This window comes from Phaenicophaeus curvirostris, chromosome 2 (genome assembly GCF_032191515.1).
Source record: "Phaenicophaeus curvirostris isolate KB17595 chromosome 2, BPBGC_Pcur_1.0, whole genome shotgun sequence".
Lineage (NCBI taxonomy): Eukaryota > Metazoa > Chordata > Aves > Cuculiformes > Cuculidae > Phaenicophaeus > Phaenicophaeus curvirostris.
Window position 1 is genome coordinate 48,211,219 of NC_091393.1, and position 21,073 is coordinate 48,232,291.

General features: G+C 37.3%; 1 protein-coding gene across 2 annotated transcripts in view; it reads left to right on the forward strand.

Annotated features, from left to right (window-relative positions):
• Nucleotides 1-1,765: 1,765 nt before the first annotated feature.
• Nucleotides 1,766-21,073, forward strand: part of PDE7B (phosphodiesterase 7B) — a 173,859-nt gene continuing 154,551 nt past the window's right edge. For both annotated transcript variants that reach the window (XM_069851976.1, XM_069851977.1), the window contains exons 1-2: nt 1,766-1,920; nt 2,058-2,172. In XM_069851976.1, the coding sequence (XP_069708077.1) occupies nt 2,152-2,172 (21 nt within the window). In that variant the 5' untranslated portion in view covers nt 1,766-1,920; nt 2,058-2,151. The remainder of the gene's footprint in view (nt 1,921-2,057; nt 2,173-21,073) is intronic.

The window sequence follows — 21,073 nt, forward strand, 5'->3', positions numbered from 1 at the left end:
GAAGTAGCTTCTATTGCTTCTATTTTTTTTTATCTGCTCTATGGATCATTGAGAAATTAATTTCTCGAGAGCTGTCAGCCTATCCACTTTAGAAAGCACTTATATATATTTGAAAACTAAATGTTAGACAGTTAAGACTTTTTAGAAGTTGACTGTGCCTCATAAACCAATTTTTTTAGACGAATGTCTAGAAGATCAAATTAATAAAATTAAAATGACCAAGATAACTAAGCAGCTACTGCTGTCAATTATCTTGTGCTGTTGTAGCCTCTGCTGCCCATGCTAATTGACCTTGACAGGCATTACCTGTTTTTTGAAGTTTCTGCTGCATAGTTTCTCTGTTGACAAAGATGTGGTGGCATTAGAAGCCGGGCTTTACCATTGCCTCTTGCCTTTTGACATAGACTTTGGTATGAAATAAAATGCTGTGTGATGGTACACAGCAAATCTTGTAAGTAAGCATTCCTGGGCTGTGACCTGCTGGCGGGATGAATGGTTGAGTTTTGGTTCAAGCTATATTAGAGTCAGTTTTGACTTCTAACTCCATCATTCTAAATAACTTCATTTTCTGAAAGCTAGCTGCATGTTTTTGAGACTGCTCTTCTCTAAAGTGATAACACAGGGCATTGGTATGCAGAAAGGCCAGTGCTTATGTTTAATCAAGGCCACCCTCAGGCTGGTGGAAAAGGGGCTGCAACTGTGAGGGGGGGTGAATAGGGCAGGTGACCCTAAACTGCCCAACAGAGTTTAATATCCCATGTACATCATACTTGGTATAAAACTGAGAGATCACAAGGGTCTCACTCTTCTGTCTGATTGCTCCTGACCCCATATCCATGCATTCTTGAATTCAGTTCCTGAGCTCAGCTCCCTCCTAGGCATGAACTTATTTCCTCATGTGCGCTCTGCAGTATTTGTGGTGACATGTAGGCATTGAGGGGTGAGGTAAGGGCATGATCCCATATATTTGTATATATTTTATTACTTTCTAATTATTTTCATCATTACTATTATTATCATTTCATTAAAGATGTAGTTTTAGTTTCCAACCTGCAAGTCTTTTTCCTCTCATCTCCCTTTCCTCTTTCCCTGGAGGGGGGAGGAGTTGAGAGTCCAAATGCATGGTTTTAGTTGCTGGATTTAGCCAGGCCAAGGCTAAACCTAGACAGGGGGGTTGCCCAGAGCAGCAGACCTTAAGGATGACTGCATTGGTGACTCTGACACAGCAATGAAAGAAGTTTGCTAATTTACAATCTAGCAAGTACTGACTGATAAAGGGATGTGTACAGTAGCCTCAGTCATATCTCTTTCACCAGGTTTACACTGGTGTGACACCTCTCACTTTAGAGAAGCAGTTCATGATTTACTCTGGGGCAAGGGCAGAATCAGGTTTGGTTTTTGCACCATAATCTGTACAGATAACAGCTCTCACTGGAAACTTCTTGGGTATATTTAAGAATACTTCAATATATATAAGCATATTTATAGCTTTTACATTTTTATAAGGATCATTTGGGTGTTTCCAGTACCTCTCATTATTAAATATTTCTAAGCTAAGTCCAGGATAGATAAATTATAGCTGGTTTCTTTTGAGCAGGGGAGTCTGCCTAAATCACTGCCACATTCTTCCCATAATAGTCGTTTAAAATTAATAGCACATGCAGAGGAAAAACTAAACCCTTTGACGTCACTCCTGAAATGAGGAAACATAAACAAAAAAGGCTTCACTCCACCGAGCTGACAGTGCGGATGCGGATTGGTCTGCTCTCCCGTGCCTGTGCCAGTTGACAGCACCTCCCAGCCCTGCACGGCCTTCAGCTCGCTAACACAGGCAGACAGACTGCAGCAAGCTCAGCTCTACCCCAGCCCTTACACTGGCAGAAAAGTGCACTCTCTTCCCGAGTCTTTTTGCTTCTTAAGGTGGTTTTATTGGCTGGGTTGGGGGACTTGGGGAGGTTTTCTATTCTTTTTTTTTTTTTTTTTCACATTGTATTTTTATTCTATTTTTATTTTTGTTTGCTGTTGTTGCTTAATTCCATTCCTAACCCTGGATGCAGTTACTGGATTCTGCAGTACAAGTCTTCATGAACAAGCTGCACCGCTTAGAGATTTCACGGCATTCAAAGGTCACAGAACTGCCACTATGGTTAAATGTCTTGTTTAATGGTTGAGGTATGTACAGCAAATCTAAAAGAGGCAGCATGATTATTTTTGAAGGGGAACTAAAATCTTGAGGGGGAGAGGGAGATAATACTGTTACTTAGTGCGAAAGATTTTTACTGGTGATTGTTACTACAGCAACCGAATTTTGAATTTCCTCCCTTTTGCTTTTTATTCAAACTAGATGAAAATTTTAACTTATGTTGATTTAACCATTTGATGGCAAAAGAAGATTGCAGAAAGAATCTGTTACTGTAGTCCTTTCTGACCCCACTGAGGAAAGTGTGATTGCTTTTTCAGTGTGTTTTCCTACTGCTCTGTGGCAGGAGAGGAGACCTGGGACTTGACTGGCTTAGATGAAGGGAGAAGAAAGCAGAAACTCATTCTTGTCCTCAGGGGGCTGTGAGTTTGCTTGAGAGTTAGAGCAGAGAGAGAAAGCATTGGAAGTAAACAGATCAAGCAGAAAAGATCAGCCTCATTTTTAGGAGTACGCGTACCATGATTTGGGGGGGGGGGGGGGGATGGGGGGGGGACTTACTACATGATAAGATTGCTTTACTTTGTTTGGGTTCAGAAGTTCAAAATACAGAAGCAGCACTTCGACTTATAAGCAGAGCCTCAGTGGGAAGTGAGAGAGGGGATTGTCTTATGTCAACACCAGTTCTCAGTTAGCTTTTGCCACTTAAACAGAGAAAAGTGGAAATATGCTTGGAAGTTAAAGTAACATAGCCTGACATTTGCTTGATGGCATATAGGTTCAATTCATATTTGAGATAGTGATCTGCCTTGAATGCGTATTGCAGTGTTACAGTGGGCAGTGGGTGCTGCAGGAAACAAAAGCAACTGCTAGCTTAAAACTAACATTGGTTTCAGGAGTGTGATTCTAAAATATAAAAGGAGGAGTCTCTTCTCAGAGCTCATGTTTGTGTGTGTATTAGTGCTCTCAAAAACAATTTCAGACAACACTGCTGATTTCTGTTGTTAATTGCGTTAATATACAAGTATGCTCAATGACTAGCAATCTTCATATTTTCTCACTTTGTGAAATAAGATGTTTTACAGCTCTTTTTGTGATGTTGCTATAGATATGAAACCTCTGTACAATGAAAATCTTTTAGTTTAAATTTAAAATTTATACCTGAAAAAGTAAGTCATATAACAAAGAACAGAACATGAGCACACCTGCCTCACACAATGCATCTCAAAGGGTTAAAAAAATTAACTACATTAGGCTGAAGCTTACTAGCTTAAGGACTGCAAAAATATTAGCTCTGAAATGCAGAGGATGTGATATGTGCTGTGAATGGACAATTGCTATTCTGCAGTGCCTGGTGGGAAAACAAGGACTTTGTGTATTGCAAATGCATAACTGCAGCTCCTCCATTTCCTTTGCTGTATCTTCACTGATGATTGCAGAAACAAAGAGGCTTGTCACAGATAAACTCCTTAATGCTCCATCTCTTTGGAGATACTTGAGGATATTTTTCATATCATCCAACAACCCAAAGTCAAGTGTCGTCAGTTGAACTGTTTTCTGTAATCTCCATGCCATTCTTTCCTCTCCAGCCCTTCCCAAAGTCTAACGACATGAACTGCCAGCTGTTTTCAAAAACTAAGGCACTGCTTCTCTAGCCCCAAGTTTAGAAAGGTTAATATAGTATTTGTTAGATGATTAATCAGTAAATTTGACTAAGAGGGAGTCTCAGTCTAGAGGATCTATAGGCTGTTCTGTAAGGAAAAACCCTGTAACAAGTTTCCAAACGACAATCTGTAAGACATAGTTCATAATAATTTCTAAAAATTAAATTATTCATTTCTTTTGATAAACATTTTTTAGAGAAGCTTAGTTTTTAAGCACTATAATCTACATTCTGCTGCATCTGTGTTTCATAGCAACTATTACTGCTGATACTAATATTAAATACGCTAAATGGGCTTCAGCTGAGGAAATGACACTGTTTTTCTACTTTAGTAGGAAAAGTTCATCTGCAATCCTTTCTCTGAACATTCTGAGTTCAGTATCAAGAATAAACTACAATTTAAGGTTGGCCTCTCTTCGGTGGATGAAATGCTTGCTGACATTTGCAGTCACATTGTGTCAAAAAAACCTCTGTATTGCAGAAGTTTCATGTGATATGGATGGCTGCTCATTCTGAGTTTATTTCCATAGGATGGACAAGAGTTGGCACTAGTGAAGTCCTGGCAGTTCAGAAGAGCAAGGCATACTCTTATGAGTCTGATCCAATGTTTTGCAGATCACTTTTCTAAAATGTGAAATGTTTAATTCTGTAAACTAATATATATACCATTACAACAGCAGCTGTTTCCTCCCCTTCCTCCCTGTTTATGTGCTTTTCTCTTCTGAAGCCCAGGCCTCTGCTTGCTGTTACTGGACCTTTAGGTAGGTCGTTGAAGCAGACTGTTTTTCCAGTGTCTTCATTACAGTTATGAAGTATAATTGAGACATTCACAGAATCATAGAATCATAGAATAACCAGGTTGGAAGAGACCCACCGGATCATCGAGTCCAACCATTCCTATCAAACACTAAACCATTCCCCTTAGCACCTCGTCCACCTGTGCCTTAAACACCTCCAGGGAAGGTGAATCAACCACCTCCCATTCAATCACATACAAACCCTTTCACTCACCCCATAGTTCTTCTACTACTATTTAAAGCATATGCTAATGAGAAACACTCTGAAAGTTGATATTTTATGATGTATAAGTAATTTTATTGTAACTTTTGAGTATCATAGGGGAAAAAAATCCTCTGTTGTACTGGTGATGTCCTTTATAGTAGATGTGTGAAGCAGAAATGACAGCTACTAACCAAGCCATTACTGTCAAAAGACTAAAACCTGATGCCTCTTTATTTAATAATAAGAAATGTTTAAGACCTAATTGGGCCTTTAATCAAGCTACATATATAGCCAAGAGATCTTAATGCAGTTGGGCTAACAGAAAAACAAGTCATTTGGGGAAGCCAAGAGAACATCCTATGTAAATGACCATTCTTAACAAACCCCTATTCATTTTTTCTCCATTTTTGTGCTTGAAATTATTACAGCGCTCCATGTGTTTGTCACTGGGTGAAAGTGAAAGGGACAGCTGCTGTCCTACCTGCTGCCAGAACAAAATTAAGTGTTTTGTAAAGAAACAATGGTTCAATGTTTCTCCTCCCACAACCATATTGGGTGGAAGATGGGATTCTCTCTGTTGGAATTATAGCATTCGTTTTTGTTGTTCCCAGCCAGAAAAACAGGCTTACCCTTGCAGGAACATTGTTTTTTACACTTTCAGTGAAACATTGGCTTTATATCTAGTGTGAAAATTGCTCTTTTCAGTCACAAACTTCAGGATGTGGAACTGGTGTTGTTTAGCATTTATATCCTGGGGCCACTTGGACACACAGAGGTGTAGCCTCAGTGTCCAAAGCAGCTGACAAGTTCCAATGCTTTTTCTTTCTCTGGCTAACACAAGATGTGTCTTTTTATACAGCTAAAGCTAAAAATGGTAGCTGAAAAGCTGGGCCACAAAGATGAGCATCACACAGGCACTCAGACAAGTGTGGCTGGTAATCTTTTTCTGTGATTTCACAATAAGTGAGTAGAAATTAAAAAACTATCTTCTGATAGTAGTTGGTATTTTTCAGGTCTGAAGTATCAGCTTTGTGTAAATACTAAAGAGAGACAATATATTTGTTACATTTAAGACAATTTCTTTAATTAATTCACAGAAATTTAAAATGCAAAGTCAACCTCTGAAAGATTTTTTTAGCAAAAAGAATTCTTCGTTATCTTCCTGGAAGACGTTTAGAACACTATTTTTACTATTATACTCACTACAGTGACATCCCAAGAAAATTGCATTAGAAAAGAGTATTTGAACCACTGAGCTTACCATTACTGTTTTCCTGTAACACACTGTGGGATTCAGGAGATATACTGCTAGGGTTCACAGTGCTCTGGTATGAGCTAGTGATAGCTATCTTTTTTAAAGCCTCCAATTTTAAAGTAGAAAATAAACAAATCAGAGTCAGGTTAGACAAAAGAGAAAGCACTTCCAGACTTTAGTGGTAAAACTGTAAGCAGAAAGTTTGTGGCAGTGACAATTCTCAAAAAACTGCAGTCAAAAGATTTAAGCATTTCTTTTGCACTCATTTAATTGTGTGGTATCTACAGTCCATCAATGTCGTAATTTTGATAGAAACATTTCACTTGCTCTGATCTTAGAAAGTAAAAAATTTATAGCTATAATTTTATTATGTAAGAAGTGTTGAACTGTAGAAATTAACTAATGAAAGGGCCCTATTGAGTTTGATTTTCTTATTCTATTCTTTCCAGTGGGAGTTGTGGGTGAGGATGGATGAGAACTCAGTTTAGCTACTTATTTAAGCCACATAGTCTCATGATGGTATATGATATGCTTATACTAGCTTACTTTCCAGCCAAATAAGACACCCAGGTTGCCTGGATGGATAAACATAGCTGATAATCTCTCCTTAACAGATGAGGAGTAGCAGTTAGGATTCTCCCAGTTACACAAAAAGACAAATCTGTAATAGTTTAGCTAAAGAAGAATTGCATGCAGACACAAACAGTAATATTTATTTCTCTTTGAGTAAGTTATTTTTAAAATAAGAAACAAATATTTACAAGAAGATAGTTGCAGAAGTTTTTTTTTCCCTAGCCTGTAGGTTTATACTAGTCACCCACAAAAATTCCTGGTACGAGACAACTCACCAACTAATATCTCACTATAGAGTGTGTTAATTCTGGCAGTGTAAATTTTAAAAGTAGAGCACAAAATATTCTGTCAAATTAAGGTTAGCTAATTGTCACAGAGGCACAGTTGTGGGGCTGCTGCTGTCAGTACCTCTATATAATTTTTTATATGGCTGTTGGTAGCAGAGTTTGTTATACTAACACATCTGGATGTAGGAAAGATGTTTTAGAAAGGACAATCATTACCTTTCCAAGAATAAAGTGGAAGGTAGGCATGTTTTGACTGAATATGCAACAACTCAGGGTTGGCTCGGAGAGATATACATCTGTAACAGTGAATTTAAAAAAACTCATCTTCAGCTACAGAACACCTAGGGGATGATATTGAGCTACTGTGTAATCATTTCTGCTCTCTTTGGAAATTGCCCTTTATTTCTTATAAAAGAAAGGGTCTGCACTCTCGTGTTCCTATTTCCTTTCTTTCCATCTACACAACCTTTTTCCCATAGCACACTTCCTGCAGTGCCTGTGAAGACTGGTTAATCTCTGGGGCTTGTCTTAATATGGGGTGGCAGACAAACCGTTAGTGTGCAAGGACTTGTCTCTTGGAAATACGGATGTGGCTGTGCTTTAGAAATGAACATATATTGACATAAGATCCCTTCATACTTTCCCAGGCATTCAGCTGTCATCCAAAAGGTGTAGCTATATTTTCCACTTTATGTATGATGATCCTGGTGCAGAATGAGAATGAGGACCTTCTTCTTAGACAGCTTCAGAGGACAGCATCTGTTTAATATTTCTGTAGAAAAGCACCAGTTTCCCAAGAAACTGAAGATGTAACAGTGCTGTGAGCTCCAGTTATTCATGCAGCTGCACGCTGAAGTACACTAAATGTGGGCAAAATCTGACATCTGGGTTTGCCTTTCCCTCAACTTATCACTTATACTTGGCTTTAAACCTCTGAGAAGGTTAGATAGAATGAGGACTTGCTGCACGCCAGTCTGCTGGAAAGGAGGAAAAGACCTCACATAGGCACCCAGAAATAGATGAAAGCAGAGAAAGATTAAAGCAGAGAGAGATGAAAGATGCATGAAGTCTTCATGGAAAAAGTACAGTTCTGGCTTTGAGTTAACTGACAACCATGTTGAAACAGGCTACTGCCCCTCTCTATTTCTAATGTTTTGGTATGACTAAGGTCTATTTTACTTATTCATAGGCATTTCTGTTTCACGCACTGCCATAATATCTGAGAGTCTATTAATAGCAATGTACAGGTGGCATCAGAACTGCAACCATAAATTTAATTAGGCAATGAATCTCCAAAAAAATAAATATGGTCTTTAGAAGACTATAAGACAGCCAGGAAAACAATAATTAGTCCTGATGAATAAAGAAGAACTTGTACACATCAGCAAAGGAAAGGAGAAAGGTTTGCCTCTTCAAGTCTTGAGAGGAGATAAAGTTGCTTTCTGTTTTAACAGACCTGAGGACACATTATTAAAAAAAACTCTGCCTGTCTATTGAAAATGCTCATATAATACTAAATAAAGTGGAAAACAATATACCATATAGAGAGAAGTACTATACTGGTAGTATCATTTCAAAATTCTAGAATTCTGTTATGAAAAAACATTTTGTTGAACAAAGTATAAGTGCCAGCTAGAAAGACAAGACTTGAATGCATCCCTTTACTAAGCAAATATCTCAGGTGCACAGTTGCTTTGTTCTTGTAGGACAGCTTTAAAAAGTAGAATGACTGAAAGATAAAAAGATGTCTCCAACCGGATTAGTGCATGAGTGTAGAACATCACAGTTCTACTGAGATTGATAGGACTCCATCAATTTACATTTGTGAAAGATCAGACCTGCTGAACTTTCAGGCCTTACAAGTACGCTTTCTCTTCACCAGTTAGATCAAATTTTAGGTTTATTAGCCTTTTGCTGTCCCTGTTTCACTTCTACAACTTTCTGACCACTGCAGTACCATCAGGCTGCTTTTGATGTCTACAGAAAAGTTGCACTGCGTTCTTCCCATTCCATCACCCTCTAAAAATCCCTTCTCTCCTTCCCTCTATCGCAGAAAAAAAAAAGTCTTTATCAAATTTTATTTGAAATCACAACCTCAGAGTTAATTTTTAGCTTCTGGGCTAGCATCTGTAGAAGTGTGTATATTTGTAGTACAGAGGGTGCTGCTCCTGCTTATTTTCAATATAGGCCATGATCTGCTTCAATCACACAGCTGTGTAAGAAATAATTTGAAAAGCTGAGAAATAACAACAAAATACTGATTTTGTTTAGAGACCAACATGTACTAGACTGTATCAGAAGATATTTTTCATGTGGTAGGGCTGTAACTGTCTGTCTCTGAACCACAAAACTATTTTTATAATAATGATATCCACTACCAAAATATAATCTCTGTAATAGTATGGTATCAAAAAACACTGCAACACGAGCATGTTGAATGATGTTCATGTTATATATCATCATCAAAACTGATAGAATTGGTCAAGCTTTCAAAAAAGCTAGAATCCACTTTAGTCTTTAAATGAAACAGCCAGATCTGAAAAATTGCCGCGCACGAGAGTTTGGCTGGGAAATGTTCTCCTGCCCTAGCTCAGAGAGAAGCAGCCAGCAGCTTGTGGTTAGTGCTCTCAAAGAGGTATGGAAGAAAAACATTCACATTCCCTCTCTACTTGTGTCGGTTTGCCTAGGGTGGACCATGACTGCAGTGTCCCATAGAGGTTGAACTCTGGCTTCACAGGACCTCTCTGCGCATGGGTCTTGGCCCCGCTTTGACCCTCAGCATGAAACTAGAGCTCCTCCATTGCTCAAGTGGCACATGGAGGTTGTTCCAGACAGATCGCCACCTGCAGCTCCTGGAGTTCTGTACTGAAAAGCCTTTCTAATAGGTGTGTTCTCCAAATGAACACCTCCTCCCAAGCAGGCTTTGTTTCAACAAACTGTTGATTTTAAGAGGAAAGTCCAGATGTATTTTGAGGGAAAAAAGATCTTACCATTACTACAGAATTCCCCCCTTGATTGTGAGGACTGAGAGGCACAGATACTTTGCTTGTTTTGGGTGCCTGATAGTGAAAGAGGTAACTGAAAATCTGGTTCTAATCTGGTGACCGTTTTGAAAAGTCTGCTTAGATCTTTTTATTTTACAGTAACTGAACTGAAAGCTCAAAAGTCATTGAAGCTTTGAATTTCCAAACCTTTCAGCAATCCTCTTCTCACTCTTCTCCCAATAGGCCTAGTACTTCATTTGTTTATATTTTCAAAATAAGTGAAAAAATAACAGCACTCCATACTTTATTGATACGATAACTATGTAGTGCTGAAAAAAATTATTTCTTTGTGTTAAGACTTCTTTCTAGTTGTTATAGTTTTTTATCTGTGAAATATACTTGCTTTAAAAAGAGGTCTATGCATTCACCACAGATGTACTATTCTTCCTCTGCCCTTCACACAGATATAGGGCTTCTCTAGCTGACTGTGGGATTCTGTTTGGATTTGGGGTTTGGGGGTATTTTGGGATTTTTTTCTTAAACACCATAGCAAGCATTATTTTAAATCCAATAATGTGAGAGAAGGAAAATTATAACGCTTAAACATGTCAGAAAGCCTCTTGGGGAGCAACCTTACATTCATCTGGACCTCCTAATAGATGACTGCATCTTGGCCTCACTATGTTAGAATCTTTCAATTCATATTCACAATTTAATTTAGAAATATGCAAAGCATTACTTGGCTAATCCTTTTTAAACTTTTCATCATGTTTACTACTGATGTGAACAAGCCTGAGCTGACTGCTGTTGCTTTCTGAGTATTATTATAAACTATTTCACATATCATTAAAGATTAAAGGACATATAATGACAATTTGTGTTTTGCATTCCAGCTTTTTATGATAGCTGATGAAAATTAGTGTAAATAAACAAACCATTCTTTAAAAAAGACTCAAAATGTCCAGATGCTTAAAACGCAGAAAATAATTAGCAGAGAGGTCTCAGTGCTACATAGCAACCCTTTAACTGTCATCTGTTGACAGTACTTCAACTGTTGACTTTCTGCCGCTCTGATTTTAGGATAGCTTCAAAATTCTCTGAGCTACTCAATTCCAAGAGACATTTTCTAGAAGACTATATTGAAAGGGCTTTTCTCCTTTTTGACTCCCTGTGATCGACATTTTCTCTTCAGAACACTTGTCTAAAGATTACCTTTTCATCACACTGATTTATAGCTTCTGTCCCAGGAATTAATGTTGTTTCTACTACTAGCAGACAGAAAATTAGTCACAAGCTGATGTTAAGATTTTCTTCATTACCTAAACTGTTTTACACTTTATTAAGTTCAACACAAGCAAGTCTAATGCTTTTGAACAAACCAGAGAGCTCTTGTCCATGTTGCAAATATACAAGACAATAATTAGTTTATAAAATCTCCATTGTAAGTCAGTCTCTGTGGAAAACTGAGATCTCAATTGGGATATCACTGAATTCTGCAGAGAAGTGCCACTTGAGTGCAGCAGAGAGAAAAAAATGTTTTAGCTAATTTACATTAAAAAGTCAAATATGAATAATACAGTTGCTCTTGTAGTTCCCACTGTGAGATGAAATTCAATACATTTGATATAGTCTACCTTCATATTTGACACACTGCAGGTTTGTCTGGCAACAAAGAATCTGCACTTTAGAAAGCGATAGTGTTGGTTTTGAAGTATAGGATACCTGTAGATATCAGTGACAAGGATACCGGGAAAGCTTTCATTAAGGGTCAGTCCACCACTAGATGTTTCTACCAAAATCACCAGTGATGGTGTAATTTTCAGCTAGTCCATTCAATTTCCCTCACTGCTTTTCAGAGTCAAGCACCTGCTGAGCACAGGTGACTTACTGATTAACGTAAGATGCAAAGAAACCTTATCAAGCATCAAGCAGTGTTCCTGTAGTCCTTCTGGACAAGAAGAGGAACTCAATGGAAAGTCAGTCACATGAAAGGGAACGGCCTCCGTCTTAGTCCAGGCAGCTGTGAAACTGAGTCAGCCTAAGCTGTGACATTATTAGGTATGATAAGAAGCGCTAAGACATGTTTCATACTTCATGCACGCAATGACATTCACTGTTCTATAAGAGTCTGGCATAAAGGGATATATTAATGAAAGCTACAAATTAGAAAGACAATTTTGCTACTTGTTGGTGAATAAAGTGAGAGATTTTTTAAAAGAGGATTTACAATTATTATTTTTACAAATAGAGACATAGGAACAAAGTTTTAGTTTGTCTTGGTCACTCCAAAACTTTCATTTAAATTAAGATTCTTTTAAGGAACAAACTCAGAATTTGTAAAATTATCCAGTTCTTTAAAATGTTTTGGGAAGCCTATTTTGAAGCCTGTGCCTTTCTGGAGCACCTAATGCTCCCATTGCCTTCACTCTATTAATGAGATCATAATAAATTTTTTAAATCAAATTGTCAAATATATCACATCAGATATGTTATGGCAGACATCAGTAAAATGGTAGGCCAGAGTTTTCAAAAGGTTTGGACATTGTAGTAGCTAAATGATTCTTGATTATAATTTTATTATAGTATTAATTTCTATTAAAAATAAAATTACTGTTATTTGCACTTAGCTAGAAGACGCTCGGTAGAGGAACTGGGGAATGCATGCTGAGGCAAATACTTGACATTTGCCACTGCTCAGGAAGATAAAATAATTTTCTCTTTTCTTTTTCCTCAAATTCTCAAGATTTTGCTTAATGCATTATTTCCTCTTCATCCATATTTTATATTACATTCACAGCAGCTGCTTGTTACTTGTAAAAACTTCCCATTTTTTTCTTTTCTCACTTTTTTTGAAAGTTTTCTTTTTTTCTTTAAAGTGTAGAATAAACAAAGACCAGAAAATAGACTTTTCTTATTATTGCACTTAGGGATCAAGAATTCTATATCTAACTAATTTGAAAAAAAAAAAAGAAATGTCAAAGGAAAGAGAATCTTTTGCCTTGTGACAATTACAGCTATGCTGTCTTCTGAATTCTGAGCAAATTGTTATGGGAAGTTGATGCATCATCTTAAGACAGACTGGAGGCAAGCATAAAGTTCATCCTCACAAAACACCAGAAACATTTCTGATCATGATTGATAAGAGTGAAAGGGAGATAGGCAGGCAGAGATGGTCTCAGAGACTTTGTATCACAAATAGGAACATGGTATCATGTTCAGACTCATACCAAGTGAAATGCTAACCTAGGAAAAATTGTATTGAGCTAAGAGATTATTTAAGGCTATTACTCTATGTTGCAAAGTGTTTTGCAGTACCAACAGAGTATGAAAAAGTTGCCTCTAACACATTAGTAACATCAGTAATATTTAAGTAAGATATATCTATTCCCCACATGTAGAAGCATGGAAACACAAATGTATAAAAGGCTAATCTTTGGAAATTACTTCTTCATCTGCATATAAATATCTTTTAGGAGATTCAATCTTTTGTCCCTCCAGATTTGCTAGATCAGAAATAATTTATTTAATGTTTAAATGTACTATTTATGTCTTCTGTTCTCTGTGTATGAATCGAGTTATTTGTCTGCAGCACAACCAAACACTTGTATAAGCAGTATATGTTGACAGTTTTTTTGCTGTGGAAAATTGCCATTTCATAAAATAAAGAAATGGTTACAGAAAACTGATCTGTATCTTAGGGATATGGAGTTCTTCCTAAACTGACTTCAAGCCCCTATTTGATTTTTTTTTTTATATGATAAATGCGAAGGATTCAGTTCATCTACCATATGCACATTGGGTGCAAACTGCACCCACTTCCTGCTGGAAACAAACACAGGCTTGTTTCAGCAGGCAGGGTGGAAATCTTATGTACCTTGGAGCTATGCTCCCTACTGGCACCCCCACAGATGCGACTGCTATATCACCTGATCTCATAGCTCTGCTAACAGTGCACCTTTCCTTCATTTCACTGTCCACGTCAAAAGTTACATGGCTCCAACCAGAATATCCCTCAGAGAATTTGTCATCTCTGATCTAAAATCCCTGGCTCTGCTTTGCATTGTGCAGGCAGGGCACTGGCAGAGAGGAACTGAAAGTGTGGTGAAGAAGGAAATGGGAAAGGCTGGATACAGAAAACAATGGGGAAAAATTGCCCTGTGTCTTGCTCTCTTAAACATCAGTAATAAAGCACCTTTCTCCATCCAATGCTGACTATAAAACTGCTGATATTAAGTCCATTTTATCACTGTTCCTCCTTGTTTTCATCAGGTCTTAAACTTTTAACCTCCAATATTTCTACACTGTCTGCCCATAGAAATGTTTAATGAATTCAACATCATGGTACTTAGGGTGTTGGGTCCAGCTTTACGCAGGTTTCTTTACAATGGTTGACCACATAATTCCGGTGACATAGAAGCTTTCTCCTGCATCAGAAAAGATTTTTTTGTACAGGAGTCATCTCTGCAAAACTTCAAAATGAGCTGCTAAGAAACTGAGGATTATCATATTCCTGAACTCTTCCATTTCCAAGTGCAAGATATATTTCTTCAAATTTTTCAAACAAAGAGAATAATTGAGAAAACAAGTCATATATAACAAGGTACTACATTCCCAGTTTATTTAGTACTGGAAAATATTGACTCTTGAGTATGAGGGGTAAGATAGAAAAAAACTCTTAAGAGTGCTAGAAGTGTAATGATTTGAGCTTTAGAAACAAGAAGCAATGAGGATCATTATTTATTTACTCCAGAACATTTATTAACCTCATTGGATCATCCAGCAGCATCTCATTACATGTGCATATCTGGACCACCCACACAATCTTTGAGAATTTCTTATGGAAATTTTGTTTACTATATGAAAGAAAAATCATGGTGGCAGTACTTGCAAATAATGTGTTCCACACAACAGTAGTATGGTCATACATTTTTTTGCATATGGAGAATGGTAATTTTAAATACTCTGAATGTATTTAATCATGTGAATAGTTTTGCATATAAGAGTGTTTGAATACTAAGCAAATTCCAGGTCTTGACAATACCATTTCAAAGTACCAGCAAATGATTACTCAATTATTATAAAATTTTAGAAGTTGTGTAAAACTTTTATTCAGTGGTGGTTTTGGAAAACTGACACAATATTGTCTGTGGATTCAAAATATTTGTATATCCTTCTCAATTTTATAACTATATAAAAAAACTAATTATGAATTGATTTTGAGTTATTAAATACAAATATGGAAAAAAAACAGGATCAAACAGAAATTCACACAATGAAAGATCATATCAATGACTGGATGTTTAGCCTGCCAAGGGGTGCTGAAAAACTGCATGATACAGAAAATCAGTAAATGTAATCCAAATTCCCTTCTTATATGTGCAAGGAGAAGTCTGCTGGGCTTTGTGATAATCTTCCCTCTATGGAAGAGAGTTGTATACATTACATAAAGAAAGTATTTTTTTTTTCAGTTTTTATATTCTGTTTATGTATGAGTCTGATAACAAGAAAAGTCCTGCTCTCCCGTTTTATCAATGTAACCTTGTGGGTTTAAGTGTTTTACGTAAGTTCTATGTTAATATTCTGGCAACTTATCTCTACTGCATTTTGTTTTGAAGAGCCAAACCATCTAACAGTTCAAATCTTTCTGGGATTTGCCTCATTCTTTTATTGTGATATAATAAGGTTAACATCTCCCAACAAACTTTTGTTCATAAATAAATGAGTTTGGCAACATTATCTCATCTTCTTGTCACTAGCACATCAGCAAATCTGGATACACTTCTGCCTAGATTCCAGCTTCTTAATCATTCTGAATAAATTTAAAACAAATTTGCCTACAGGCACCTGAGATTATAGTAACTAATGAAATAAGTTCTAGAAACTGCAGCAATTGTTTTGCAATTGTGTTTTAGCTCTCACTTGAAATACATATATTCCTCTCTCACTACTGCTCTAGTCTTTTTGTGCTTGTGCTAAATCCTCTGATCATGTCTTTCCCTTTAAGCAATTGCCCTTTACATCTTCTTGGCACCAAGTTATTTTCAGCAAGCTGTACTCACAGAGCTGGCAGCTGTCCCAGGGAAGCTGCTCTGCCTCAGTGACATTTGGTATATGGGAATTTCAGACTAAGGAATGAGCAAAGGTTACTCCATGTTTTACACCACTCTCAGAAACACCAAACTAGGCTATTAGTGTCTGATGACAAACAATGCATGAGGCCTCTAGGCTTTAAGACCTGGCTGATTCTTTATTTTCCCTATTCTCGTACCTCCACTTATGCCAGTCACACTGAAATTTTACCTGAGCAACAAATACACAGAATAAACATACATATATATCTGATGGTAAACAAAAGGGAGGCAACCGAGTTTCTACAATTTCATTTTTTTAATTAAGTTCTTATTGTACTTCTGCCCACTGGAAGTTTAGTCTACAAACCTGTTTAGCTATGTCTTCCACAGATTTCTGAAGGCTTTGTGAATCGTGTGCTCCCTGATTTGCCTGCCCTCGGATCATTACTCGACGAGAAGTCTGTCTGGCTATGCCTCGCAGTATAGGTAACAAGTCACCAAGCATGCCCAGTGGTGCCATTGGTGGCCTTTGTTAGCCTTTGCTGACTTGCCCTGGGGACGGTTCTGCCCTAGACATGAGTGACTGAGATCTTCTGGTATATCGGGGTACATCAATGTTTTTTATTACCAGTGTCTGCATAATATTATTGAGAGGGATTTTCTTCCTCCTGATGAGGCAGGTTCTGTACTAATGTGTTAGGATGGTCAGTTGAAGAACGTTGTTTGCTGAGTAACTTCAGAGATAAACGTTCAGTAAAATGAGGATAAAGAAGGGGAAATCATAAGTCAAATGCCGGGGATAAATGCAGAAAAACTGAAGTAGTGACATTAAGCTAGACCATACTGGTGAATCATCTTAGTACCAACTTAGTAGACTTTGACTCACACTTCATCTTTCCATACTGACCCTTAATACTAATATGTAGAAAATCACAGATCACAATCTTAATTTTCTGTTTTTTAAATGAGGAAAAATTATGTTTCTCTCATTTCATGATATATATAGAAAGGATTTTTTCCCTTGATATCTGTTTTTCTAAAAATTGTATGATACTCTCCCTAAGAAGTAAAGATTTACAGCAAATACATTAATATAAAATATTGTCCTTTAAAAAAATACATTCAGTTCAATACTGTGATTAGCTAGGCTAGCCTTCCAGACCTACTTAGAGATCTTTTTATTAAATCTTTTTAAATTGATTTGTTACAGCAGAAAGATAATTTACAATGCAAATGGGAATTCTTACATGAATGAACTGAGTAGAACACTCGTAAAAATGAGTCTCGCTAGACGCAGGTTCAATACTACAAGAAAAAAAATAACTGATCCATAGCATCCTTTTCTAGTATAACACATAGGAAGCCTAAAGTGATAATTTTCAAGTATAGAATAAGAGCAGCTTATAAAATCAGATGTATCCATAATACCTCATTATTTTGGGGTTTCTGTATGCATAATAATCATGTCAAATAAGCATATTCCATAGCAACTTGGGAATACTATTTCTCATAATTCAAAGACAGATGTCAGATGGTCACATGGCAGTTAGCAGCACCTTGCTACAAGACAAGTCCACAGGTCCCATCTATTTCAAAACCACAATAAACCCCTGCAGTATCTGGGTTCCACAGAGAGCATTTTAGTCTTCATTCATTTTCTTCTTTGTCTTTAAGGTAAGGTATTTCAACTCACTGTGAATAAAAAAAAGTTTATTTTTTTTTAAATGCAGTATTCTTTTAAGTGAAGTATGAGCTTGAGAACTAGGAGAAAAGGATATAAATCCCAAATAATTTTCAGCTGAAGGCATATTTGCTACTGGAAATATGTGAGAAGGAAGCTGTAATAGATTTGTGATGTTTGCAGAAGGTAAAGGTCGTATATTTGTGTTTGAAAGTATGAATTTGTGTTCCACAGGATGAGAAAGAAATTTTCTACCACCAGCACCAAAACTTATGGCATCAAGATATAAACAGATGTTTGATAGCCTCATGTGAATAAGACAAAATTACCTATTCCTGGAAATCAGATATGTGATTTGATGGGTTTTTTTTCATCTGGTATGGCTTTTCTTAATGCAAAGTTATTTCTCTGTTGGAGAGCTTAATTCTAACATATAGATATATTTGTCAGATAAAATAATTCAGCAGAAAAAAACTAAATAACAGAAATAATCCCATCAATACCTTTGCAGACCAGTGAAACTTCTACTGCGACAAGTTGGTTTGTCATTTTTTTACACTAAATTTTGTCAAAGATGATCTCTAAATTGTTTCATGATATCATAACAAAGTCTGGTATTCCTTTACAATACAAAAGTAAGACAGACTTGTGTGAAAGATAAAGGAGTATATCTTATCACTAAACATTTTTTCCTACGTTTTTACTCTCTCTGCACTCACTTGCACAGAAGTGTTTCCCTCTGCCATCTCCACTGTGCTAGGAGCTGTGTAATAAAGGTGCTACACAAACAGCAAAAGACAGTTTTGGTCATTTAATTTGAAACAACAGTCAAGTGTAGCAAATGAAAGAACAGGAGCAACATGAGCATACAAAAATAAGGTTAGACATTTGCACTGGTTTAAGTGTTGCATAAGTTGATATCTCAATTTTTGTATGTTCAAATGAACTAATGAACTGTTGAATTTCTTCAGATGTCACATTTTTATCAGTGATTAAGATATCATCTTTTATGTTTACTTCATAGTAAAAATATAACTTAAGTAGCTGGTCTTATTGAGGAATTCAAACTACACCTTCATTAGAAGTTGCTTTTCTTGGTGCATGCTAGTTGAATTAGATTAAGTTTTGAGCCTGCCTTTGAAGCAGTCTTGGTCTGACTTAACAAAAACTTTGTAGGCTTTCTTAGTTCAAAATCCTTAATGATAACTTCTACAGAGAACATTAGAGGTTTATAGCCACATCTGAAGCACTGTATCCAGTTCTGGGCTCTTGTGTACAAGAAAGACATGGAGTTACTGTAGCAAGTCCAGTGAAGGGCCACAAAGATGAATAATGACTTGGAGGGCCTGTCAGTGCAGGGAGAGGGTGAGAGAGCCTGGACTGTTAAGCCTGGAGAAAGGAAGGCTCAGCAAAGTCTTATCACTGTGCAGAAATAGTTGATGAAGAGTGTTAGGAAAACAAAGCCAGACAAGGGAAGGGGCAATCTCCAGAGGTCTCTTCCAACCTCTACCATCCTGTGACTCCGAGCAGTAGACATGCCACATGCACGATCAGTACAGTGCCAAGCCCCGCAGATATGATGGGACTGTCAGCAGGCACCAGCTACAAATTTAAATGCCAATAATATAATTTAGGGAGAGGACAGGAAAAATATCCCCCTATTAACAAGTTTTCTGTAAAAGAGAGGGGCAAGCTGACAAATGATTTCAAGGAAATATAGAAATTCATATCTTTAGGTCTTTAGCAAAGAAATGCAGATAATTTAAACTTTGTTTCCAATATGTTTCAGGTTATTTTGAGGATATTCTGCAATACTTGTTGCTGCTTTTTTTAGTCCAATCAAATTCTGTTGCAGTGCATCTAATCCATTAAGTCACTTTCAACAAGGTACCTTTTTGCTAGTGGGAGTTCTAGGTTGTCTATGCCTAGGTATTTTTCAGGCACATCCATTAGTATACTATTAGAGTTCAAAAGGAACACGATAGTAGATGTTGCAAATCTAACACATGCTTTCATTCAGTATTTACACTTAGAAGATGAATACGAGATCCACTTCTTATGTTGTTCCAAATAATTTAAACAGGTAATTTAAAGGCCTGATTTTGTTTATTATATTTGTACGTGTCTACATGCCCAGGCATTGCTGCTTGTATCTCTTCCAAAGACAGTGAAGTCCACAAGGAAGACATACTATAATTTGCATATCAATTCCCATTACAACTTTGAGTTTTTCAAACCTGTCTGCTGCCTGTGTTTATTCATAAGGGAAAATACTGCTGAAGCCATTAATTAATAGCTTGTATTAGAGGGACAAGGTTATAGAAAAGAGAGAGAAGCATCAGCTGCCTGTACTCTGCTCTAATAGCCTACTATAGCAAATAATTTTATAACTAATAACAAATCATAACTTATAATTCAGAGATTTACATCCCTGAAAACTTCTAGGACTCTTAGAATCATAGAATGATTTGGATTGGAAAAGTCGTTAATAACCATCTAGTGCCACTCCCCCAGCCTTTGGCAGGGACACCTTCCACCAAGTCAGGTTGCTGAAAGCCTCATCCAGCCTGCCCTTGAGCACTTCCAGGGATGGGGCAGCCACAACTTCTCTGGGCAACCTGTTCCAGTGCCCAACCACCCTCATAGTAAAAGATTTCTTCCTAATATCTAATCTAAATCTCCCCTCTTTCAGCTTAAAATCATTATTCTTTGTCCTATCACAGCACCCTGATAAAGAGCCCCTCCCCAGCTTTGCTGTAGGCCTCCCTTAAGTATTGAAAGGCTGCTATAAGTTCTCCCCTGAGCCTCCTCTTCTCTATGCTAAACAAGCCCAGCTCTTTCAGCCTTTCTCCATATGGAAGGTGCCGCAGCACTCTGATCCTCTGTGGCACTCCTCTGGATTCACTCTTAATAGACCCTTCCTGTGCTGTGGGGACTCCAGAACTGAATGTAGGACTCCAGGTGAGGTGTCATGAAAGCAGAGTAGAGGGGGAGAATCACCTCCCTTGACTGCTGGTCTTATTTCTTTTGGTGCAGCCCACACACAGTTGGCTTTCTGGGCTGCAAACACACATTGCTGGCTCACATTGAGCTTCTCATCCACCAGCACCTCAAAGTCCTTCTCTTCAGGGCTACACTCAATCGATCCTCTGCCTAGCCTATATTTGTGCTTAGGATTGCCAAGCTGTATTTTAACCAGTACAATTCAAAATTTACTACAAGGAAGACAAAAAAAAGACTAAATAGTTCTCAGTTTAGGAACAACCTTGGAAAACTCAGTCTTCACCACAGACAAATTCGAAAGCCCATTTTTGTGTAGCAACCCTTCATAAGAGTCTATGTTTGAAGATGAGCAGCAACATGTCATTCTGTGAAAATGATCTTGCACAATGCATTCCAGGTCCCTTGTTAGAGTTATGT